Consider the following 26,641-nt stretch of genomic DNA (forward strand, 5'->3'; position numbering starts at 1 on the left):
TAACTTTGTTGCTAGAACTTTGGTATATAAAACTGTTAAATAAAAATAAATATTTATTCATTCATTCATTCATTCTTGGCTGTAATTTATTATTTCTCCTCCCTGCAGAGAGAGCTCAGCTCCGACTTCATCAGAGTCTCCCTGATTTGGGTATGGGTGGAGGTTAGTGGAGAGGCATAGTCAGTAGAGCCTGTTCTGAGGAGTAAGGGACTGTGAGAGTGAGCAGAACCAGCCAGTAGGGAACTCTAGCTAAATGTGATCTCAAATCTATTGTACTTTCCTGCCAGAGGAGGTCTCACTCTTGCACTTTTCTGCTTCCAGATATGCTCTGCAAGTAGGGACCCCGATGGAATTATAGAGCTCTGAGAAAGTTGCTAGATTTGTAGGTAAATTAGCTCCTGGTCTCATTCACAGTTTTAAAATCTCCATTTGGTTCAAAAAGTCACCAGATTTAGCTACAAAACGTCTAGATCGGCAACAATGGGGAGGGATGTCATCATTGTGCGCCCTCAGAGTAAAGCTATGACGCCCTCTCATCTGTGTTGTCATCAGCCTGTGCCCTAGATGTAAAGCTCCCGCCTTCTGGGTGATGTCATCAGTCTGCACCGGGCAGTATGTTGGGGGTGGAGGTCTCTTAAGTTTGAAGCTTTTGCCAGTCAGACCCAGGAAACGAGCGATTCCCTCCCACAGCTCTGATTCTCAGCTTTACTCAGCTCTTCTCCAGCCCAAGAAAGAGCCCCAAATTCATATATAATCCTGAAAGCAGCAGAGAGGAAAATGCCTGCAGGAGCTTCTGCTCAGGTAGGAGATTGCCCCCAACTTCCTGCCCTCTCTCTATAAACACCAATAACATAAGAAATGCCAGACTGCGTTCATCGAGCCCAGCATACTCTTTCCAACAGGGGCTAGTCCATGTTGCCTAGATGGATCCTGCAAGACCTAGTACGAAAGGCTGTTTCATGTTGCTCTCTGCAAGGAAAAGACTTTGGCTTTGCCACCACTTTATCTAGCTGGTTAATACATATTTATGGACCAGTCCCCAAATCTATCCTTTTTCCCCTTCCTTCAACTCACTTCAGACTCCCCTTCATTCATTTCCTTCCTCTCCTTTTTCATGCCTGCTGGTATTCCTATCCTGCAGTATAGCATTCCTCACATTTTCTTCTCCAGCTACCCAGTAAGTCTATCCTGCTTTACCAGCTACTGCTGTGCCCCCACCAATTTAACCAAAACATTGTGGCTTTGCTTTTTGTACATCACTGTGTCAGAAGTAGCTGGCAGAGTCAGGCAGGAGAGACTGTTGGCAGTAAGGACCAGCTGCACAAGTGATGGTGGAATCTGGCTCGTAGGGGTTTCTGCACAGAGCAAGAGACTGCCAGCAGCAGGGAGGAAGAGCAACCACAGTAGCAGTGGAAAAAGCCATCACAGATTATAGGAAGAGGGGGAGAGGGGTGATGTTTCAAGGAAATGTCAAAGTATCTATTACATTCAGATTTTTGTATGATATTGCAATTATTAATTGTGAGCCCTCTGCTGAGAGGAAAATACTTACAGTACCTGAATGTAATCTATTTTGAAGTGCCTGAAAAAAACAGAATATAAATCAAATAAATTAATATTATAAAGGCTGAATTATTGTAGTTCAGTCTACATTGGTCTGCTAGAGAATACTATTATGGTTGTGCTTATGACTGCAGAATTGTGACTTTATAATCACATCCCATGAGTTTTGAGATTACTACACTGGCTTCCAGTCTCCTGGTGAAAACAATTTAAAATAATTTTGAGGGAGTCACATGATGCGGTGAACTCGGGTGGATGCTTTCTACTGGGCTCCAGGTGCCGTTCCCTGAAATCAATTAATAAGGACAGCATCGGCACCTCCACAAACTCTGGAAGAATCAAATTGAGCTGCTCTAATGAATATTGATCGATCCATGCAAATATCTCCCTCTGGTATGCCAGTGAACCTGGCAAAAAAGAAGAGAGAAAAGCCTAAGCTCATGAGGAGAAAATAGCCGCCACATCAGACAAAACTCAGCAGTGTCTGATAAATGACAATGCGATCGGTGCAATCATAGTGGCAGTAATGGCAGCAATATTGGGCAAGTTAGATGCTATTGCTGAGCAAATTGCTGAACTAAAACCCTCAATGTCAGGCTGAGGTTGGATATGTTAGAAGGCCGCATAATGGTGGCAGAGGATGATTTGCTGGAGGCAGCTAAGAAGCTACAGAAACTGATAAAAAAGTAGCAACCAAGAAAAAAGATTGATGAATTAGAGAGCCAGTTGCAATGAAACAACTTATGTTTCATTGGCACATCAATCCATTGGTACAACTTATGTTTCATTGGCACATCAATCCATTGGTACAACTTATGTTTCATTTGGCACATCAATCCATTGGTACAACTTATGTTTCATTTGGCACATCAATTCCATTCACACATCATGTAAGAAACCTCGGCGTCATCATTGATGACCAACTCAGCCTTAAGAAATTCATCACTACTACTATGAAAGACTGTTACTTCAAGCTACAAACCCTGAAAAAAACTAAAGCCTCTCCTCCACTTCAGTGTCTTCAGAACAGTGCTCCAAGCAACCATATTTTCAAAAGTCGACTACTGCAACTCTCTCCTACTTGGCCTCCCCAAAGCCCACATTGCCCCCCTCCAAGTGCTCCAGAACGCAGTCGCACGTATTCTCACCAATACCAGAAGGAACGAGCACATCACCCCACCCCTCAAACAACTACACTGGCTTCCCATACAACAATGCATCCAATACAAAATCCTCAACATCGTTCACAAAACCCTACATAACCAAAATATGAAATGGCTAAATGACTCCTTAGTCTTCCACAAAACCAATAGACCAACCCGTTCCTAATACTCAGCAACCCTAAACACACCCTCACCCAGACTTACCCACTACAACTCCACCAAAGTGTGAACCCTCTCCATCGCAGGTCCCGCACTATGGAATACTCTATCCCCTGACCTTTGACAAGAAATAAGCCCACAAAAATTCAAACAAAAACTAAAATCCTGGCTTTTCTCACTAGCATACACTTAACCCTCCCTTTTAAACTCCGCCCCCTCCTCACCAGTTACCGATGTAATTATCTATATTTATTTTACTCACCCTACCCCAACTCCCGCCACATATATAGCCCATCCAAACTCTGCAAACATCTAATAATTGGAAATTTTGTTATCATCTATGTGTCATTTATATAGTTCGCCCCCTGCTCCCCCCCTGTATATACGACCTTTGTTTAATTTCACTGTGTTCTTTGTAAAGCATATTCTTACTATTGTTATGTTTCTAATGTAAACCGATGTGGTGTATCTAACGAATGTTGGTATAGCAAAATCCTTAAATAAATAAATAAATAGATGTTTCATTGGCTTGCTAAAACAATCGAGGAATCGAGAGTGGATTGCTGATGCGTTGGGCCTTCCAGATTTGCATGACAGTCTGGTTATAGAAAAAGCGCATAGATTGGGGCGAAGAAAGCAATAGATGCGCGGCCTCGCATTGTGATCGCAAGGATCCTTAGCTTCATCCACAAACAAGCGATCCGAGAAGTCTCTACAATAAAACAACAGCCCGATAATTTTCCAAGATTTCTCATTTAATGTATCGACAAAGCAGCGAGAGTTTGGTCCCCTGTGCGCTCAGCTAGCAGCAAAACAGGTCAGGTTCATGTTGCAGCTTCCGGCTAGGCAATGTGACTAGCGCAATGGCCGTGCATACTTTTGATAAGATGTCCGAGGTTAAGAAGTTCATTGTTGCGATGTCCCAAGCCTCAACTGGCTAAGGGCGGCTAAGAGGCCAACGTTTTGGAACTGTGTTCTTCTTTCTTCATAATTGTGGGCCTTTAACTACAGTTGGAATGCAGTTGATTCCCGGGGTGGGGTCGCACGGAAGTTGAAAGCACGTTGTGCTCTTTGTGCTGTGCATACGCTCATTGGTCGGAAGTTCATTACCTTGACTCTTCCATAAGTGAGGTGGAAGCACCGACTTGCTGACATTCTCCCATGCCATTTCTGCAGTCATTGTTAAATTCTATCTGTGCTGTCGTCGAAGGGTTATGGCGCCCGAATAAGCAGAATTCAACAGCTGCGGCCCTGTTGGCGGGTCTTGCAATCGCTTTTCTTCAAGGTGACAGCCATTGCTAATTCTTTTGTTCCGGCAATCACAATTAGACTTGGTTGATGTTTTCTAAAGCGTGGTAAAGTCTACTCCAAGTTCACTATACCTGCCTGAAATATATATATATATATATATATATATATATATATATATAGGTGGAAGTTGTATTAGCTGCAAATTACCTTCTTTTGCCTTAATTATGTGTGTGTTTTGTATTAGTGTCTCAAGAGGATATCACTATATTGGGATAAGGTAAGGGGATGGTATCTGATCGCAAACATAAGTGGCTCTGGATCTCTGGACTAAAAGGGGTATAGGGGAGGGGAGGGCAGGATGAGTGGGTGAGAAGGGGTGAATTGGAAGTGGTGGGACATAGGTGGGGTAGGGGGCTATATCCTTCCATAGCAATATTATTACAGTTGTACATGTCCTTACAAAGGGTGATAAAGGTGTTAACTAGTGGCATTTGCAGATGTTTGTTAATTTGCTCCTGGGCAATTCATTGGCAGGGGTGGAATTTGCTGACGCATGGCTGGTGCTGTCTGAACTGTGCAGTTGAAGCGAGCTGGCTGTCACAATTTCGTGACGGGAGCCAGGGCTAGGTATATGTCTTGGAATGTAGCTGGCTTGGGCTCATCCATTAAAAGGGAAAAGATTTCGATGCACTTTCAAAGGTCAGAGGGGGATATCACTCTTTTACAAGAAACACATGTGAGAGATGGGGACCACAGCAAAGTGAAAAAATGTGGGTTTAATCAATTTTTTTACTCTTCAGATACTTCCAAGCGTAATAGAGTAGCCAGTTCAATCCATAAGAGGGTGTCTTTCACATTGGGAAAAATCTTGGGCAGATACTGAACGTAGAATTATCATGGTTAGAGGCAGCTTATATGGGAGAATTGTCATTGCCCCGATTTATGCCCCAAACCAATATGATTACAGGGGATTTTTTTGGTTTTTTTTTTACTAGGTTGGTTACTTGCCTTTCTGAGTTGGGATCAGCTCCAGCCTTGCTGGGAGGTGATTTTAAGTGTGTGAGAGAGCACCTGCTTGATAAATGGTCTAAGTCTTTGGTTTCTAAGCTGGGAAGTGGGAAGGGTGTTCAATTTCTATGTGATAGTTTGTCCGTTATGGATATATGGCGGGACCTCCGTCCAGAAGAGCGGGACTACACCCATTATTCAAGAGATCGTCCTGCCAAATCTAGAATAGATTACATCTTGATTTCAGAAACATTTAATGAGGTGGACAGGGCTGATCACTGCCCTGTATTTTGCTCCTTGCATGGCAGCTTCGAGCCGGGTTCCCTATTCAAGTGGAGGATGCCGGAATGGTTAAGGGTAGAACCGGATTTTGAAACTTACCTACAAAGAGGCAACCAAAGCACATAAAGATAACCCTGGGCTAAAAAAAAAAAAAAAAAAAAAGATAACCCTGGGCTGCTTTGGCAAACAGCCAAAGCTGTGCTACATGGTGATATTATTAATTACTGCCTGTAAGAAAAAGGAATACGCAGATTCTAGAAATCAAAGAGAGGATGACGTATTATAAAGCTCAATGGAGTACTCCTAACTCAGAGTGGGAAAAAGGTTTAAAAATGCTCCGCGCACCCTGAACGATTTGTTGCATCAGCAGGCAAAAGGATCAGTGTTTTCCTTTCAACACAAAGTATTCTTACATGGAAATAAACCTGGGCGTATGTTAGCTAACTTGATCAAAACCAATCCACAATCCAAATTAGTGGGGTTAAAAATAATCTGACGGCACCGTTGCGACGTAACAGCTTCATAGGGCAGAAACTCCTGTTTTAGAGAACCAGAGGGTCTGCCTTTCAAATGTGCATTTAACCCAATTCACTGAGGCACAACTCACCAAACGAAATACTCCATTTTCGGAAATAAACCAGGTTATGAAGGAGTTAAAATTACACAAGGCGCCTGGTCCTGATGGATTAACTTGACTCTTCTATAAACTCCTACAAGACCCAGGAGCTCCTTCCTTACAAGAATTGTGTAATCATACGGTGAATTCCAGATACAATGAAAGCGGCAGCAATAATGGTTTTAGCAGTTTTAACAGATCCTGGTTCATACAGACCAAGATCTCGATTACATGTGGATGTAAAACCGTCCGCCAAAATTATAACAAATCGGCTTAAGCATGTCATCCCCCTTTTAACTTCTCTGGAGCAAACCGGATTTGTTTTTGGGAGGAAATCCGATCCCAATATCCGTCGTCTTGTTAACTTTGGAAACAGGCAATCGTTCTCAGGCAAATGACCCCTATTGTTGGTGAGTTTTGATGCACTGGGCAAGTTTGGGTTTGACGGCCAAATCTTATCAGCTATCCAAATTCTTTATAGAGAGCCCAAGGCTTTTCTCTGCATCAGCGGCCCAGCTTCTCCCATGTGTAGTCTGGGAAGAGGTACCAGGCAGGGGGGTCCCCTCTCACCTATTTTATTCTTTCCCTTGAACCTTAAAGAGGATATGAGAATCACAGGCATTAAGGTAGGGGATCAGGAGCTGAAAATGTTATTTGCGGATGACGTGCTAATGACTTTGCTCACGTTCCCAAGATTCTCCGATTGGTGTTGGAGAATATTCGGAGTTTTGGCAGTTTTTTCAGCTTTGAAAGTGAATCTGTCCAAATCAGAGACCATAGATAGAGCTGGGCATCTACAAAAAAAACACGGCTCAGTTTCCCGCTAACCTGGGCGACGGTTATGGTAGCGTGTTTGGGAATAAAGGTTCACAGCAATACAAAGTTATGGTGCCGTTATAATATTTCTCCTATTATTCAGGAATTTAGGAAGAACTGAACTAGCTGGACCCCTTCCCCCCTCTTGTTATCAGGGCGTATAGCCCTGATTAAGATGATCCTAATCCCTAAGCTGCTATAGGTCCTGCAAAGGGGGCCTTTTAATTTATTACAAAAGGACATATGGCTTCTGCAAAGGCTTTGCTCCAAATCTTTTTTTTCGCTGCAAACGGGCGAGGCTGAAATTCACTGGTCTAATGGCAACGATAGTTGAAGGGCGGGTTGGGTTTTTCTGATCATTATTACTCTGCGGCCTGCTCATTAAAGGTACTAGAGGAATGGTAAATGGGGAACACCAGTAACCCTTTACTGGAATTAGAAGGGGGTCCTTATGAAACCTTAAGAGTTTACTTTCCGTGCCTCGTGCTCACCAGTAAGTTTTGCCACCACGCGTTACGCAATCTTTAATTGCAGGAGCGATGAGGAGTTGTTGGAGTCGCTTGGGATTGCCAGGGCAGAAATCCCATTGCATGCCGTTGACGGGTAATCCCCAGTTCACTCCTGGTTTCATTAATAAACAATTAAATAAATGTTTGCGTATTGTTGTCAGATAAATGTTCTAAATGTGCCAGAATTCTGCCGCGCTCTTACACTGCCTTTGGGAATGAACCGTCATGCAGCAATTTCGGCAGAGCGTGCAGCAATATTTTTCCCTTCTAAAAGTTCCTGTACCTTTCTGGTCAGCAGCCTTTTGTTGAACGGGTTAGGCCGATCCGAATTCCAGTGTCAGGTCGGCAGATAAATCTTTACGGGTGAAAGGCCACCTCACCGCGTGTCGCCTTACATTGGCGAAATGGCCGGATGCTCCGGGGGCTGTCGTTGATAGCATGGAAAATGTCTCTGCTGGATTGGTTTTATATTGAAATGAGAGGGGGAGCCTAAGAAAAAAACAACTTTTGGCCCAGCAAATTTTGGGCTTCCTGTGTGAGCCCGCTATCCGCAGATCGGAAAAATGAAATAAAAGTCACTGGATCGGGTGCAAGGTTTGTCTGCCGTGCCGGTTAATTGGCTTTAGAGATTCGTGTTGCTTTGCATTGAATTGGTGTAGACCACGGATGGGAGTGCTGGGGGGACCTCGTTAGTTCTAATGTCTGCAACATTAAAGTCTATAACAGCTCGATTCATTTCTCATTGTAAGTAGATTTAACACATTACGCCTATCTCATTAGGGTCGTTGCAAGGGATCAAATATATCCTATCCATTAATTTAGAACATGTGCATTGTACCACAACACTACAATATGTAAATAAGGAGATCAAGACGCGTTGGTATCTGGCCTTTCCCTGTACGTACCCGGATCAGTCCAGACTGTGGGTTAGGCCTCCCTTCCAGCAGATGGAGACAGAGAAAAACTGGAAGGGCACCCTCTCTTAAGCCGGTGTGCCACCTGCATCCCTTCAGTATTTGTCTCCAGCAGATGGAGGTTGTACAAACCCTGCAGTCTTGCCCTGATCTTAGGGTTGGGACTATATCCCCCCTGTGTAGTTCTAGACCAGTGATGGCGAAACGTTTAGGCTCGGCCTGTCAAAAATGCCTAACTTGACTCTGCTGGTGTGTCACCCCTTCTCCCGAACAAAACAGACACAATGCTTTACATATTCATTTATTTTCAAAAAAATTCAATCCTATCTGGTGCTATGTATTATATAAAAAAAATTAACACATTATTTGGGGGGACTTACAGGGGTCCTATAATTGTGTCAGGTGTTGGTGTGCCACCCAAAATTTCGTGGTGAGTCACCTTTGACACGCGAGTCAGAGATTTGCCATCACTGTTCTAGACCTTGATTGTGAGTTTCCTCTATGTCTTTCTTATTCCTCTTCTTGTGTGCTATTGATGGACATATGTTGCTTGCTTTGTTTTGAAAACATTCAATAAAAAAGATTACATACAGAAAATAATTTTGACTTACGTGTAAGGCCCTGAATCAACTATGGTGATATGTATCACCATAGCTCTTAAAATGTATCGACCTTCATGGAATTGAAGATCTGGTAATCGGGGCCTACTTGAATTTCCATCTATAAAACTACTACATCTAACGGAGGACAGGGTGCGAGCATTTTCTGTAGCTGGGCCCACTGCATGGCATGCTCTACCAGGACAGCTGTGAACCACTGCTTGTATCCTGCAAGCAACTAAAAACACGTTTATGTAACCAGGCATTTGAGATCTCTGTAGATTTCCAAGGATCGTAGAACAACTGTGACTCATTCTGTTGTACCCAGATGTATTTAATTACAGATATTTGAGATCACTGTAGATTGTTCAGGATAGTTTTAGTGTACCTTGATATTTATTTTATTGAGGTGTTTGTGTTAATGATGGTGTTTTATTTTACATTTTATGTATATGAATTAGTAACTTTCTTAGCATGGGAGAAATACATTTTATTATTATTGTCAAGGTGGTAATAAGCAGGCAAGAGAATGAGATGAAAGCCCAATGAACAGCTTCCCAAGCAAAAAGATAAGAACAGGGAGCTGCTAAACTAGGGCAACAAGATCAATGAGTTCTGAATCTGATATTATACGGCAAGATATATATATATATATATATATAGTTGATTTTTTTAACATAATGTCTCCTCTCCCAATCTGATCATGCAACTCTTATCCATATCTAATAAAGGTTAAAGAAACTGGTGCTGGGGATTCTGCTCACACATTATCAGATTATGCTTTGTACATCCTTTACTTTAATTTAGTGGTTAGAAAAGAAAAAGGGAGAACTTCATAGTGACAGGGATTAAACACCACAATCCTGCTCTCTCTATACAAACTCTGCTGCATCTTTCTAACCTGGGACACCGCAGACTCAGCCCTGACTTTAATGGGACCCCGGGCAGATCCGGGGCATGGAAAAGACACCTTAGGACCCTCCTGAGTGTAAGGAGAGAGATCAGATTAAAATGTGGTGTCCCAGTTTCTCTTTATAACTGGTTTCCAGTTGCTGTAGTCCTGCTCTGGACCTGTGTGTTTCATGACTGTGAATTATTTACACCCAAAAAAGTCTTACTCCTGCCCTGCTGAGTCCCAGCACTGGGAGGTCTCCTGATGCAGAAGGTGCTGAGTGTTTCTGGTTTGTGTTTCAGGACCCAGTAACCTTTGAGGACATCGCTGTCTATTTCTCCCAGGAGGAGTGGGAGGGTTTAGAAGAATGGCACAAGGAGCTTTACAAGGAGGTGATGAAGGAGAATTATCAGACGCTCAGGTCATTGGGTAAGGAGAACATTTATTAAAACAAATCAAACAAATGTCTTAGTAATTGTAGTGAGGAAAAGGAGAGGATGAGAATAAATGAGGGAGAGGATTGTAACAGGATAGAAAGTATTTCTTAATAATTGTATTGAAGAAGAGGAGGGGGATAAATGAGAGAGGGGAGGTGGGAGAGGAGTGTAACAGGATAGAAAGGGAAAGTATTGCTTAGTAATTGTAGTGAGGAGGGGATGGGGATAAATGAGGGAGAGGAGGTGGGAGAGGAGTGTAACAGGATAGAAAGGGAAAGTATTTCTTAGTAATTGTAATGAGGAAGAGGAGGGAATGGGGATAAATGAGGGAGGGGAGGTGGGAGAGGAGTGTAACAGGATAGAAAGGGAGAGTATTTCTTAGTAATTGTAGTGAGGAAGAGGAGGGGGATGGGGATAAATTAGGGAGAGGAGGTGGGAGAGGAGTGTAACAGGATAGAAAGGGAAAGCATTTCTTAGTAATTGTAGTGAGGAAGAGGAGGGGATGGGGATAAATGAGGGAGGGGAGGTGGGGGAGGAGTGTAACAGGATAGAAAGGGAAAGTATTTCTTAGTATTGTAGTGAGGAAGAGGAGGGGATGGGGATAAATGAGGGAGGGGAGGTGGGAGAGGAGTGTAACAGGATAGAAAGGGAAAGTATTTCTTAGTAATTGTAGTGAGGAAGAGGAGGGGGATGGGGATAAATGAGGGAGGGGAGGTGGGAGAGGAGTGTAACAGGATAGAAAGGGAAAGTATTTCTTAGTAATTGTAGTGAGGAAGAGGAGGGGATGGGGATAAATGAGGGAGGGGAGGTGGGGGAGGAGTGTAACAGGATAGAAAGGGAAAGTATTTCTTAGTAATTGTAGTGAGGAAGAGGAGGGGATGGGGATAAATGAGGGAGGGGAGGTGGGAGAGGAGTGTAACAGGATAGAAAGGGAAAGTATTTCTTAGTAATTGTAGTGAGGAAGAGGAGGGAATGGGGATAAATGAGGGAGGGGAGGTGGGGGAGGAGTGTAACAGGATAGAAAGGGAAAGTATTTCTTAGTAATTGTAGTGAGGAGGGGGATGGGGATAAATGAGGGAGAGGAGGTGGGAGAGGAGTGTAACAGGATAGAAAGGGAAAGTATTTCTTAGTAATTGTAGTGAGGAAGAGGAGGGGATGGGGATAAATGAGGGAGAGGAGGTGGGAGAGGAGTGTAACAGGATAGAAAGGGAAAGTATTTCTTAGTAATTGTAGTGAGGAAGAGGAGGGGATGGGGATAAATGGGGGAGGGGAGGTGGGAGAGGAGTGTAACAGGATAGAAAGGGAAAGTATTTCTTAGTAATTGTAGTGAGGAGGGGGATGGGGATAAATGAGGGAGAGGAGGTGGGAGAGGAGTGTAACAGGATAGAAAGGGAAAGTATTTCTTAGTAATTGTAGTGAGGAAGAGGAGGGGATGGGGATAAATGGGGGAGGGGAGGTGGGGGAGGAGTGTAACAGGATAGAAAGGGAAAGTATTTCTTAGTAATTGTAGTGAGGAAGAGGAGGGGATGGGGATAAATGGGGGAGGGGAGGTGGGAGAGGAGTGTAACAGGATAGAAAGGGAAAGTATTTCTTAGTAATTGTAGTGAGGAGGGGGAGGGGATGGGGATAAATGAGGGAGAGGAGGTGGGAGAGGAGTGTAACAGGATAGAAAGGGAAAGTATTTCTTAGTAATTGTAGTGAGGAAGAGGAGGGGATGGGGATAAATGAGGGAGGGGCGGTGGGGGAGGAGTGTAACAGGATAGAAAGGGAAAGTATTTCTTAGTAATTGTAGTGAGGAAGAGGAGGGGATGGGGATAAATGAGGGAGAGGAGGTGGGAGAGGAGTGTAACAGGATAGAAAGGGAAAGTATTTCTTAGTAATTGTAGTGAGGAAGAGGAGGGGATGGGGATAAATGAGGGAGGGGAGGTGGGGGAGGAGTGTAACAGGATAGAAAGGAAAGTATTTCTTAGTAATTGTAGTGAGGAAGAGGAGGGGATGGGGATAAATGAGGGAGGGGAGGTGGGGGAGGAGTGTAACAGGATAGAAAGGGAAAGTATTTCTTAGTAATTGTAGTGAGGAGGGGATGGGGATAAATGAGGGAGGGGAGGTGGGAGAGGAGTGTAACAGGATAGAAAGGGAAAGTATTTCTTAGTAATTGTAGTGAGGAAGAGGAGAGGATGGGGATAAATGAGGGAGGGGAGGTGGGGGAGGAGTGTAACAGGATAGAAAGGAAAGTATTTCTTAGTAATTGTAGTGAGGAAGAGGAGGGATGGGGATAAATGAGGGAGGGGAGGTGGGGGAGGAGTGTAACAGGATAGAAAGGGAAAGTATTTCTTAGTAATTGTAGTGAGGAGAGGAGGGGATGGGGATAAATGAGGGAGGGGAGGTGGGAGAGGAGTGTAACAGGATAGAAAGGGAAAGTATTTCTTAGTAATTGTAGTGAGGAAGAGGAGAGGGATGGGGATAAATGAGGGAGGGGAGGTGGGGGAGGAGTGTAACAGGATAGAAAGGGAAAGTATTTCTTAGTAATTGTAGTGAGGAAGAGGAGGGGATAAATGAGAGAGGGGAGGTGGGAGAGGAGTGTAACAGGATAGAAAGGGAAAGTATTTCTTAGTAATTGTAGTGAGGAAGAGGAGGGGATGGGGATAAATGAGGGAGGGGAGGTGGGAGAGGAGTGTAACAGGATAGAAAGGGAAAGTATTTCTTAGTAATTGTAGTGAGGAAGAGGAGGGGATGGGGATAAATGAGGGAGGGGAGGTGGGGGAGGAGTGTAACAGGATAGAAAGGGAAAGTATTTCTTAGTAATTGTAGTGAGGAGGAGTAGATGGGGATAAATGAGGGAGGGGAGGTGGGAGAGGAGTGTAACAGGATAGAAAGGGAAAGTATTTCTTAGTAATTGTAGTGAGGAAGAGGAGGGGATTAGGATAAATGAGGGAGGGGAGGTGGGAGAGGAGAGTAACAGGATAGAAAGGGAAAGTATTTCTTAGTAATTGTAGTGAGGAAGAGGAAATGAAGAGATGAGTTTGTATTGCAGATGGTGGAAGGAGAGACAGACAGACTCCTGGCTTTGGGAGAAGGATCTGAGTCATGGATTTTATCTTTAAAGTCCGTAGTAAACCTGACCTGCAGAGGGCTCAGACCTGTATCAGCCCTGGAGGAGATTGGACCCTCTGTGGGCCGTGATCCCTTTCATTAGACTGGGATAAGGATCATCCTCAGATGACGTTGGTGTTTGAGCCTTTGAGGCTCCACAGTCCCCTCCTTCAGATGGGAGCAGAGTGAATCCTGACCCCAGTAGGATTGCTTTGAGGCTGGAAGGCTGTAATCTGCAGTCAGGGCACGCTTGGTTCATGTATGTACATGATATTGTATTCAGACATGTTCTGAGGGGGATGTGGCGGAATTACGGTTTTCCCTCTTTTTTGGAGATTGTAATAGTTGCGCAGCAGCTTTCTGGCAGTTTAGGACTCTTAGTCTTGAAATATTTCCTCCTGATTCCTCTGAGTTTCCCTTCTCCTACCTCTGTACCTGGAGCCTTTGTCTTTTTTATAGAAAATGCCCCTTTCTTTTACACTGGTGCAGCCCACTTGGTATTTTAAAATTTCTGTCAAATTCATCTTTCTCTTCTTCGTATTTTAGTTCAGCACAGGTCTTCTCCATAAACTCTCTAATAATATTATGCTGAGTGACTGTGAGAAACCTAATGCAGTGCTCTTACCCCAGGAACAGGCTCCCCGACCACCACCCCTGAGATTATATCCCACATTGAACGAGGGGAAGAGCCGTACGTCAGGGATGAGCCGGGATCAGAGGAAGGAGGCACTGGGAAAAGCAGCTGCTCAGGTGAGTGCAGGAATAAGAGGGAGCGGGGTCAAACTGCTGAGATAAGGAGTGGAAGCGCAGAGACCCCTTCACAAGCTCCTCTGCAGATCTCTGTGATCACTCACAGGCTAGGCTGTCTGTGACAGGCATTGGTTGTGTCTGTGTCATTTATTCCTATTCAGATATCCAAAGCTCTAGAATGAGTGATTTACATAATATGATCTGTCTGTTTTTCATGTGCTTTAAATTATGTGCAAAATCTATAATTTTATATGCCCAAGCCCTGGACAATTTTATAATAGTAATTTCCGTATATAATACCATTTTAAGGAGGCAATTTTCAGAGAATTATGCAGTGATTTGCATGTAAGAATAGCTTATGCATGTGTATTTAGCTTGTACGTTCCTGTGATATATTTTATGAAGCTTGGGAGTGCGCATGTCCTTGCTGTGTTGCATATAAATATGAACTGAGAAGAAACGGGGCGTTGGGAGCTGGGTTCAGAAACGCGCACTCAGTGTACGGGCGTTCATTACCAAACTTGTCTGTGCATTTTACAGCTGCTACGTGACTCTCAGAGCTGAAATCACACTTCCTTTTCAGCTGCTAGATTGGTCCATTACTGTAGTTATTCCCTTCTCCACAGCTGGACAGAGACACAGGTCGCTCCTCTTCCATGACCTCACTCTAGGCCATAATGGGGATGTGGTTCTGGTCCAATAGGAGAAGCCTCTGTCTCCATGCAGCGGGAGACACAGGAAGAGAACGAGGCTCCCAGGGTCAGGGTGCAGCTCTGGCCCTGGGAGCCCTTTGGCTCCCATGACAACAATCTCTAGGGGTTAATTTTCCCCGGGAGAGCAGCCTTCCAGGTCCTACCCTGGTTGAGCTCCTGGAAGTCGCTCCCGGTACCTTTAGGGGCCTGGGGAACCTCCATATATTGCTGCTTGGCCCAGCACCCTTAGGAGTCTCTGCAGCCTATAAAGCAGGGTGGTGGTCACAGTATCCTTTGGGGTCTGCAGAATCTCTGTCGAGAGGTTCCCACATGCTCAGGAGCCTGCCAGTCCCTACCAGAAAAAAAGAGAACAGACTGGAGAGGGCTTGCAAGACTCTCTTTCTCTCTCCACCCAGGCGCCTCCCTTTCCCTCTTCCACAGCTGATGGAGCAGGAGACGTAAGTAGAAGCTGGGCCCGCTATCAGCAGGCAGTGGCTCTCTGGAGGGGATGAGTAGAGGCTCTGCCACGGGTTAGGAAAATGGACGCTCTTAAATTGACTGTCTCTTTTCCTGGCATGACTGCTTGAAAGACTTTTGGTTGCTGCTTCTGTGAGTCCTTCTGCTTAGTATCGTGACAATGCTGAGTCGGGGGGACCACAGAAGAGCACAAACAAGCAGTATTGTCTGCTTTTCCGTGCATGACTTGCGGCGCTTCAAAACTTAATGCCAGCTCTGGGGCTGCTGTTCATTTTTTTATTTAAAGTTTATTAAAGTTTTCATTTGCAGTACAATATCCAAATTGTTATGCACGATACAGGAATGGAAAATAAACAGTTAATGAAACAGCTTCGAAGGTATCAACTCTTATTCATCACAAACAACATTCTGCAATGTTTAATCCCCCTCCCCCAGTCTCCATCCCAAGGTACTTTCTCCAGAATCTATCTTCGCAGTCCAGTGATATCGCACGTTGACACGATTGTTCGTGGTCATAAAGTTGCTATTTATTTATTTTATTTTACAATTTCTATATACCGGTATTCGTGGGTACATCATATCGGTTCACAGAGAACTTTACTCATCAATATGAATAGGTCAATGCACATTATTGCATCCTGAGTATCCGACTTAATCTTTTCTCCCTCCTCTGGTATCGTGAGGGGCCTGATCATTCCCACTTTCCTGGGAAGTTATGGACAAAACACATTGAAAACGGAAGTTAAGTTGTAGTTCTCATTCCTCTGTGAGTCAAGTGCTGAGTGGTTGCCGTACCCGGTCTGTCATATTTCGCCGCCGTCAGGAAGTCTGAAGCGGTGGCGAATCTGCAGTGTGGTCTCCACCTCATGCAGGGGCCGGCACACCCTGTGGATTTCCAGTGCTGGGCCATAGCTGTTCCCGATGCTGTCATTTATATACGTGCATAACGTTTGCTGATATTTCTCCAACCCTTCCACGGGGGCGTTTAATAAAGCAGATAGAGGAGCCACTGACAAAGAGACCTGGAAAAGTTGGTTAACCCCTTTTTGAGAATTATGTGCCTTGTAGCCGATACCCTAACCAAAGGGGGTCTCCAAATATAGGGTCTGCTGAATACAGCCGCAACTTCCACTCTTAATCGTATTGCCAAGTGGGAAGCAGATCTGGGGGAAACTATCCCTGCTAAGTTCAGAGAGCCAGTAAATGTTCCATATCGGCGCCGACTACAAGACAATAGCTATAAAATGCTTTCCAAATGGTACCTAGACCCTGGGAAAACTACACAGGATGTTCCCTGCGATCTCACCCACGAGTTGGAGGGAGCGCGGCGCCACAGGATCCTTCTTTCTCACGTGGTGGGGAGTGTATGAAGATAGTCCCCTTTTGGCACTGGATTAACCAACTTTTCCAGGCTGCTGTTAATTTTTGAGCGTAAAAACGTGTGCGACCGGTGCGCGCGGTAACCTTTTACATCGGGCGCGCCAGCTAAATAGCCTCGTCAGCGTGCACTTGCGTGTGATGAGCGCTATTAGCTACGCGCTGGTTTGGGTGGGCGTTTTGGACGTGCTAATCCCGGCGTAAGTCTCGAGCGTCCCACCGTGCCTTCGGCGGCACGCCGACCTCAGCGCCGCTATTTCATTGGCCTGATAGTTCTCTCCAGCTGCAGGGCAGCACTGAGAAGCCCTTTCAGCAGGGAATGCCTCCCAATCAGGCTCCCTGACCACGCCCGCTGTGTCCGCCAGCAAGCCTGGCAGCTCGTAAGGAATCGGTACATTATCAGGCCGCTGCCACGAGGACGCGCTACAAATGTGCGTCCGTTCTGGGCCTCCCGCTGTGTCGCCGTGCGCGCAGCCACCTCTCCCGGGTGCGCGATCGAGGATCCAGATGAAACACAAATGTCAAATGCGGTCAAAAAAAGAGCATCCATGGCGCGTCCCATCTTATTGCGTCGGACATCCATGTAGCATCACACGTGTGGCATGTGGACGCGCCGAAGGTCTGTCAAAAGGGCATACGTCCGTCAGATGGAATATGGGAGTTTATTTGCAGTTTACTCCTTTTCAAACGTATCCTTGGTCCCTCGCGTGACGACATGCCGCGCGTCGTATTCCTGCCCGGGAAGTATGTAAATGGCTGCTGGGAGTCCAGCTGTCCTTTTGCGTTCAGATTGGATCCGTGTTCTGCACAGACTGGTGTGAGCCGGTGCCTGGCATTCGTATTCCATATCGCAGCAAGAGCAAGATCGGCATTGCTTCGTTTTGGAAAAGTTAAGAGGTATTTCTTTTTTTCTTTTTTACCGTGTGAACAGCTTGGACGCCCAAATCATGGACGTCCAGGAGAGGAGCGGGATGTCCAGGATTTGCACTCGCCCGCCCTTCTCCTTTCCTGGGCGTTCAGGACTTGGGTGACCGAGTCCCAGGCCTGTAACTGACCCACAAGTCCTGTTCCTTTCCAGGACGTGCCCGTCTGTTACGGGCCTGGATTCGGTTGCCCAAGTCCTGCTCCTTCCGTTAACTGCATGTATTGGTATCTGTTAATATTAGCCACGCGGCCTGCTTCTCTCTCCTTTCATTAACTGCATTTTTTGGCATCTGTTCATGCTAGCCATGTGCCCTGCTTCTTTCTTCTTCCGTTACTTATTAGTGGACAGTTGATATGCCGACATGTTATCTTGAATTGGAACGTAGTGTTTATTAATAACTGACGGTTGCAATGTTTTTATTTGCATTCACAGTCCCAATGAGCAGAGACAGATTGTCATGGCTGGAAAAGGAACCTCTGATCAGGTGGCCAGAGAGGCCGGAGATCTGGAAGATCAGGCAGGCCCTAGTGGTCGCTTCACGCGCCCAGGAAACGAACACGTGATGCCCGCTTTACGGACGGAGAGCAGGACCTGCTGTGCCGGGCCGTGTGGGAGAACTACAAAGTTCTCTTCGGATGAAAGGCTTCTGCCTCCGTGAAGAGCTGGATTTGGGAGCGGATCGCGCTGGAGGTCAGCTCCCAGTCTGTAACGCCCAGGGAGGGCGAACCAATCCAGCCCCGGTGGCGCGACACTAGAAGGGCCGCCAAAATCGAGGCGTCAGCTTGCAGGACTGGTGGAGGGAGGGGTGCCACCACGTGATATAGTTTTGTTCCCCGCTGAAGAGCTAGTCCCGAGCGCTGTGCGCCCAGAGATCGTGGCGGGTGTGGCCGTACTGCCCGGGGTCGACACAGGAGCACGTGAAGGTATGAATTTTGAAAGTGCCTCCCCGTTTGCATTTTGATGTCTTTCTTTCGGGCTCTTGGGCGGGCGACGGTTGTCAAGAACTTCAATTTGTGTTTCTCCATCTTTCTACGCAGATCGAGGAGTTGACAATAAAGGTGGCAGATGTCGTGGAGGGAGAGAGTCACAAGCCCTTCCCACACCGGAATTCGTCTTTCCTTTGTCACCCGAGGTGTCCCCTCCAGCCATCTAGTCCAGGAGAACAAGCCTGAGGCCCCTGTCACACTCAACATGACGGAGGTTAGACCTGAAACTCCGGGAGCTGAGGCAGCAGCGGCCCGAGACCTGGAAGAGGCTTTTGTTCCGCATCGATGGGCTGAGTGGGACCCTTCACGTCCGATATGCTGTCATGACAGGAGCGGCACAACAATTTAGTCCGCTCTGAACTCCAGGAAATGCGCAAGGAGAACAAAGCTGGCCGGCTTGATGGGCAATCTGATCAGCGCCGTCCAGGATGTAGCCAGTGCTTTGCGTTCTCTGAAATATCCATGAGTTTTTGCCCATTAAAAGTATTCTAACAAAAGGTTCTGTGTAAGTAGTGAATCACGTTTCCTGTTTATGGGCTTAGGTTTAGACAAAGGGCAAGATGTCTGCCTTGCGCAGGCTGAGGCCTAGCTAGAAGCCTCACTGGTGCATAACCGCTGTCATGGTTAATTGGGTGCCGTGGGGCATCCCTGCCCTGAACCTTTCCCTAGGTTGGAAGGAACGGGCGGGGAGTACGGGAGCCCGTCTGGGGCTCCGTTTTTATTTTTTTGGGGCCATTATTTTGTCGTTATGACCTTTTAAAAGCTACACTATTATAAATGTTGGGAAAACATCCTACAAAACCACCCTCAATAAAAAAAAAACAAAACCAAAAAAAAACCTAGTCTAGAAAATTTAGCAACCAACATAAAAAGTGATTTTTCCACCGTGCACATCTAAGCCATATCTGATCAGTGGTCTTGTTTGCTAGCTGTCTATTCTTTTTTTTTTTTAAACTTCTGCTTGCATATGGCACAACACCCACTTCCCCATCCTCAATCTTCTTTTCGCTCACCCTGCCCCTTGGCATCATTGCCATCTCCCTCCCCTCTTCCCCCAGCATTATTGTCAAGCCTCTCCCCAGGTATCATCATCCTCTTCCCTCCCTTATCCCCACCACCACCATTGGCATCAGTAACATCACCTTCCCTCACCCAATATCGCATTCCTCTCCCTCGTCTCCTTTGTACACAGGACAACCACAAACATGTTTTAACAAATTTAAAAAACATTAACAAGAGAGAGAGGGCAGGGATAAGGTCCATGGGGGCCGAGGAGGATCATCGTCACGGGCGGGGGTTGATGGTGGCTGGCTTGGCGGAGCCCGGGCCACGGCCACCAGGGTTTGAGCTGCTGCCCGTGGCTTTCAGCATCTCGATCATTTCCTGCTGGCCACGCCTCAGGTCTGCCAAGCCGGCCACCATCTGGAGCACCAGGCCCTCAAGGGACATTGTTAAAAAATACCATCTTTGCGCAGTCCAGATGTATTCCATGCATTAAGAAAGGTGGAAGGAAGCCATACAATTGCTGGCATGGTTAGAGTGAGGTGAAAGAAGCTATTTTAGCCAAAAGATCTTCATTCAAAAATTGGAAGAAGGATCCATCAAAAGAAAATAAAATAAAGCATAAGCATTGGCAAGTTAAAAGTAAGACATTGATAAGACAGGCTAAGAGAGAATTTGAAAAGAAGTTGGCTGTAGAGGCAAAAACTCATAATAAAACCTTTTAAAAATATATCCGAAGCAGAAAGCCTGCGAGGGAGTCAATTTTACCATTAGATGTTAGAGGGGTTAAAGGGGCACTTAAGGAAGATAAGGCCATTGCAGAAAGACTAAACAAATTATTTGCTTCGGTGTTTACTGAAGAGGATGTTGGGGAGATACCTGTTTCGGAAACAGTTTTCAAGGGTGACGATTCAGATAAAACCGAACCAAATCATGGTGAGCCTGGAAGATGTGGGAGGTCATATTGACAAACTGAAGAGTAGTAAATCACCTGGTCCAGATGGTATACACCTGAGGGTTCTGAATTAACTCAATAATTAAATTTCATACCTATTACAATTAATTTGTAACCTATCATTAAAATCTCCATTGTATCTGAAGACTGGGAGGTGGCCAATGTAATCCCAATGTTTAAAAAGAACTCCAGGGGCGATCTGGGAAACTATAGACCAGTGAGCCTGACTTCAGTGCTGGGAAAAACCGTATTATAAAGAATAAAATTACAGAACATTTAGATAGCAATGGTTTAATGGGACACAGCCAGCATGGATTTACCCAAGAGAAGTCTTGCCTCACAATTCTACATTTTTTTGAAAGGGTGAATAAACCTGTGGACAAAGGTGAACCGGTAGATGTGTATTTGGATTTTCAGAAGGTGTTCACAAAGTCCCTCATGAGAGGCTTCTAAGGAAACTAAAAAGTCATGGGATAGGAGGTGATGACCTTTAGTGGATTACAAACTGATTAAAAGACAGGAAACAGAGTAGGATTAAATGGTAAGTTTTCACAGTAGAAAAAGGTAAAACAATGGAGTACCTCAGGGATCTCTGCTTGGACCGGTGCTTTTTAATATATTTATAAATTATCTGGAAAAGGATATGACGAGTGAGGTAATCAAATTTGCGGATGACACAAAATTATGCAGAGTAGTTAAATCTCAAGCAGATAGTGATAAACTGTAGGAGGACCTTGTGAGACTGGAAGATTGGGTGTCCAAATGGTAGATGAAATTTAATGTGAAATAACCTTTCCTGTAGTTACACGACTTTAGGTTCCATATTCAGAGTTACCATGCAGGAAAAAGATCTAAGTGTCATAGTGGATAATATATTGAAATCGTCGGCTCAGTGTGCTGCAGCAGTCAAAAAGCAAACAATATTAGGAATTATTAGGAAGGGAAAGGTGAATAAAATGGAGGATGTCATAACGCCTCTGTATCGCTCCATGGTGAGAATGTACCTTGAATACTGTGTGCAGTTTTGCTCTTAAAAAAGATATAGTTGCGATGGAGAAGGTACAGAGAAGGGCAACCAAAATGATAAAGTGGATGGAACAGCTCCCCTATGAGGAAAGACTAAAGAAGTTAGGGCTGTTCAGCTTGGAGAAGAGACGGCTGAGGGGGGATAAGATAGGAGTCTACAAAATCATGAAAGGTCTTGAACAGGTAAATGTAAATCTGTTATTTACTCTCTCAGACAATAAAAACACTAGGGGGCACTCCATGAAGTTAGTAAGTAGCTCATTTAAACAAATCGGAGAAAATTCTTTTTCACTCAGTGCTTAATTAAGCTCTGGAATTCATTGCCGGAGGATGTGGTTATGGCAGTTAGTGTAGCTTGGTTTAAAAAAGGTTTGGATAAGTTCCTAGAGGAGTAATCCATAAACTGCTGCTAAGGATTAGTAGCTTAGGATCTATTTAACATTGGGGTACCTGCCAGGTACTTGGACTGGCCAGTGTTGGAAACAGGATGCTGGACTTGATAGACCCTTGGTCTGACCCAGTATGGCTTGTCTTATATTCTTATAGAGACATAGAAATCATGCTACAATATCTCTTTATGTTTTTTTAGATTTAGATTTATTTTCATTGGTAGATCAAGGTGTTACATTCAGGAACTGTTGGTATTTCCCAGTCTTCAGGGGGCTTACAGTCTAATTGGTCTATTTATTAAAGGTTTTCTCCCACTTTGTGTCCTCATGAAAAATGCTTAGTAAATAGGGCTCTCAGTTTCTAGTGATTAATGTCACAGCATTGCTTAAAATTGAAATAAAAAAAACCCTTTAAATGTCCTCTTCCATTGGCCTTCCAGAGGCTCCTCTGGCGTCAGTTTCATACAAAGAGCATCACTCCTGTTCTTAAGGAGCGTCTTAATTTTAAATTACTTTTTCTGGAATGTTTGTTTATATTTACAATTAAAATTACTTATCAGAGCCATGATTTTTTGCTTTCTCCTTCAATGAAGCATTCCTCAAGTGCTATTCGACACACCACTATCAGAACATGATGTGGATCCACATTTCGAAAATGATTCTGCTTTGGGGGTCCGTATCAGGTTCTGATAGTGGAAAGTTGAATATTGCTTAGGGACTGCGTCATTGAAGGAGACAGCAAGATGTCTCAGCTATGATAAGTGCTTTTAATTGCAAATATGACAACAATTACCACGAAAATAATTTAAAATTAAGAAGTGTAAGGGCTTTTAGGTGAGATCTATGATTATAGTGAAGTACTGATTGCATTTGCAAGATTAACGGTATCTGTGCAAGAAGACCTCCATTAATGTTTTGAACTGAGTTTATACACCTGACTGTGCTGAGATGTTCAGTCCTCTTCATCCTCCTCTGAGTCCTGGCGAGGTGCTGTAGTTCATCCCAGAAAGCTGCAGAAAGGAGATGATGCAGCTGCCTTACACCCCTGTTCTCTCGGAGGTGTGTTAGTGCTGACCTTTGCACCGTGAGTCTCTGTCACATCAAGTAATGTCTGTCCTTTATTTTCTTATCCAGAGATCGATGAGTCCAAGAGCAGACATGAGGGGACGCATCCTGAGGACCCCACTAAACAGCTGGAAGTGACTAAAACTGTATCAGGGGAAGAGGGAGGGAACACCTGCCCATGTTGTGACTGGGGGGAAAAGTACTGGAATGAGTGCAAGTCAGAGGAAAGGCTGAGAAACCTGGCAAGAGACTCCACTGAGAATGTGACTCCTTGTGAGCAAAGTATACATCTGAGAGAACAGACTGGGATGAGACCCTTGTCATGCAGTGAAAGTGTAGGTAAACTAATATCAAAAGTTCACCAGAAGATTCATACACGTGATAAAACATTTCCATGTAGTGATTGTAATAAAAGTTTTATTTATCATTCACAAATGAAAATGCACCAGAAGATACATGCAGGAAAAAAGCAATTTACATGTACAGACTATGATAACAACTTCAGCTGGCAATCAAAAATGAAAAGGTGCATGGGAAGCAAATCATTTGCATGCACTGTGTGTGATAAAATCTTTGGTCTGAAATCTCATCTGAAAAGGCATGAAAGGCTCCACATAGGAGAGAAAGCATTTAAATGCACTGCCTGTGATAAAAGCTTTAGGTGTAAATCTGAAATGAAAAAGCATGAAAGGATGCATATGGCTCAGAAACGATTTTCATGCACTGAGTGTGATAAAAGCTTCAGTAGTAAATCAATACTGAAAATACATGAAAGGATCCACACAGGAGAGAAACCATTTACTTGCACTCAGTGTGATAAAAGCTTTAGTTGGAAATCCCAAATGCAAAGGCATGAAAGGATCCACACAGGGGAGAAACCGTTTAACTGTACCCAGTGTGATAAAAGCTTCAGTTGGAAATTTGAACTGAAAATGCACAAAAGGATCCACACAGGAGAGAAACCATTTAATTGCACCAAGTGTGATAAAAGCTTCAGTTGGAAATTCGTACTGAAAATACATGAAAGAAGCCACACAGGAGAGAAACCATTTACTTGCACTGAGTGTAGTAAAAGCTTCAGTTGTAAATCAGAACTGAAAAGACATAAAAGGACCCACACAGGAGAGAAACCATTTATATGCATTGTGTGTGTGAAAAGCTTCAGTTCAAAACCCTGTCTGAAAATGCACGAAAGGATCCACACAGGAGAAAAACCATTTACGTGCACTGTGTGTGATAAAAGCTTCAGTTGGAAATCCCAAATGAAAATGCATGAAAAAACTCATACAGGACAGAAACTATTTAAATGCACAAAATGTGATAATAGCTTAAGTTCAAAACCTGAACGGAAAAGGCATGAAATGAACCGTAGAGGAGAAAAAACATTTACTTGCACTGAGTGTGATAAAAGCTTCAGTTTTAAATCAAAACTAAAATATCATGAAAGGATCCATACAGGAGAGAAACCATTTGCGTGCACTGAGTGTAATAAAAGCTTTAGTTTGAAAGGTAATCTGAGAAGACATGAAATGAGCCACACAGGAGAGAAACCATTTACATGCTCGGAATGTAATAAAAGTTTCAGGTGGAAATCGTATCTGAAAAGCCATGAAAGGATCCACACAGGAGAAAAACCATTTACATGCAATGAATGTGATAAAAGCTTCAGGTGGAAATCATATCTGAAGAGCCATGAAAGGATCCACACAGGAGAGAAACCATTTACAAACGCTGAGTGTGATAAAAGCTTTAGTTGGAAACATGAACTGACAAAGCACGAAATGAGCCATACAGGAGAGAAACCATTTACATGCACTGAGTGTGATAAGAGCTTCAGTTGTAAATCAATACTGAAAATGCATGAAAGGATCCACACAGGAGAAAAACCATTTACCTGTACCAATTGTGATAAAAGCTTCAGTTGGAAATCCCAATTGAAAATGCATGAAAGGATCCACACAGGAGAGAAACCATTTAACTGCACCAAGTGTGATAAAAGCTTTAGTTCAAAATATGAGCTGACAAGGCACGAAATGAGCCACACAGGAGAGAAACCATTCAAATGCACTGAATGTAATAAAAGCTTCAGTTCGAAATCTGAACTAAAAAGTCATGAAAGGATCCACACTGGAGAGAAACCATTCACATGCACTAAGTGCAATAAACGCTTCAGTTGTAAATCAAACCTGAAAATACACGAAATGAGCCACACAGGAGAGAAACCATTTACATGCATTGAGTGTAATAAAAGCTTCAGGTGTAAAGCAATACTGAAAAGGCATGAAACGATCCACACAGGAGAGAAACCGTTCACATGTATGAAGTGTGATAAACAATTCAGTTGTAAATCAAAACTGAAAATGCATGAAAGGATCCACACAGGGGAGAAACCATTTACATGCATGGAGTGTGATAAAAGCTTCAGGTGCAAATCGTATCTGAAAAGCCATGAAAGGATCCACACAGGAGAGAGACCATTTACATGCACTGAATGTGATAAATGCTTCAGGGTGAAATCAAACCTGAACAAGCATGAAAGGATTCACACAAAAGAGAATCAGATGGAGTGATTGTATTTCACCAAGTCTTGCTGAGTACTTTCACGTGGTGACCCTGTTGCATAATACCTAAACTCAATCTCAGCTAGGCGATTACTACTATTGAAGCGTGGTAGGAAGCAAACAAAGAAAAATTCATTCTGATTGCACTTTACCTAGGATAAAAGGGTGCCCTCCCTTAGTCTAAGTACTAGGGAAATACCGGTGCTGAATCTTCAGATGAAGATAAAAGCCCTGGTGCTGCTGAAGGCCATGTTGATGCTGTTCATGGACCCACTGCAGCAGCTGATAAACCACGGAAGTCAATGAAAAAATTAAGCGGATTATCTACTACCAAATGCACCCTGAAGACAGAAAGGAGATGATGCACTGCTATTTCTATGCCACAAATCCCATTTTTACATCTGTGGGTTATACAGAGAGCTCGCCAAAAAAAAAAAAAATGGAAGAAAGAACAATGATATCAAAGGCAAGGTTGCAAAAGGCAATGGATAAAAATCATAGACCTTTATTTGACCAGATCATAACGCAGAAATCCTTAAGTGATAACATCTTTAAACAATTGAAGGATGAAACTGAAAAAGAAGGCAATATAGATAGAACTCCAAGGGAGAAAAGAGCACAACAGTAAAAGTGCAAAAGACCAGTGCAAAACAGTCTGGGAAGGAGAGGAAAATAGAAAAAAATGAAACACCCAAACAACTAAGGACCACCAGAGGCCGAAGGAGGAGGGGAAGGTACCTATTGGGGTGTCCCTGATGGGATGGGGATAAGCTGTCAGGATGATTAAAGAATACCACAGTAAAGATAGCAAAGAGCAGTGCAAAACCAGCTTGGAAGAAGAGCGAGGAGGAGAAGAATGATTCACCCAAACAAGTAGGGAGCATAGGCCTCGGGGTTCCTGAGCAGCCAGGGGAGGAGGGGAGGAAACTGCTGGGAGGTCCCTGGGAGCCGGGGATAAGCTGTCAGGATGATTAAAGAATGCCACAGCGGACTTGCAGTTATGCGCTGAGTCGAGGAACAGCCACACGGCTAAGCTCCCGATGATAATTCTTTTAAAAGTACTGTTAGCCTTTTTCCCTGTTTATCCTCTTGCTTGGCCAACCACTTTTATTGATTTATTTAGTCAAATTTATA

General features: G+C 44.2%; 1 protein-coding gene across 1 annotated transcript; it reads left to right on the plus strand.

Moving 5' to 3' along the window:
* Positions 1-585: 585 nt before the first annotated feature.
* Positions 586-26,017, plus strand: LOC115083807 (zinc finger protein 271-like). Its single transcript, XM_029587831.1, has 4 exons — positions 586-801; positions 10,075-10,201; positions 13,933-14,052; positions 23,016-26,017. The coding sequence occupies exons 1-4, from the start codon at positions 778-780 to the stop codon at positions 25,514-25,516; spliced, it is 2,772 nt and encodes a 923-aa protein (XP_029443691.1). The 5' UTR covers positions 586-777; the 3' UTR covers positions 25,517-26,017.
* Positions 26,018-26,641: the final 624 nt, after the last annotated feature.

Source organism: Rhinatrema bivittatum, chromosome 2 (genome assembly GCF_901001135.1).
Source record: "Rhinatrema bivittatum chromosome 2, aRhiBiv1.1, whole genome shotgun sequence".
NCBI lineage: Eukaryota > Metazoa > Chordata > Amphibia > Gymnophiona > Rhinatrematidae > Rhinatrema > Rhinatrema bivittatum.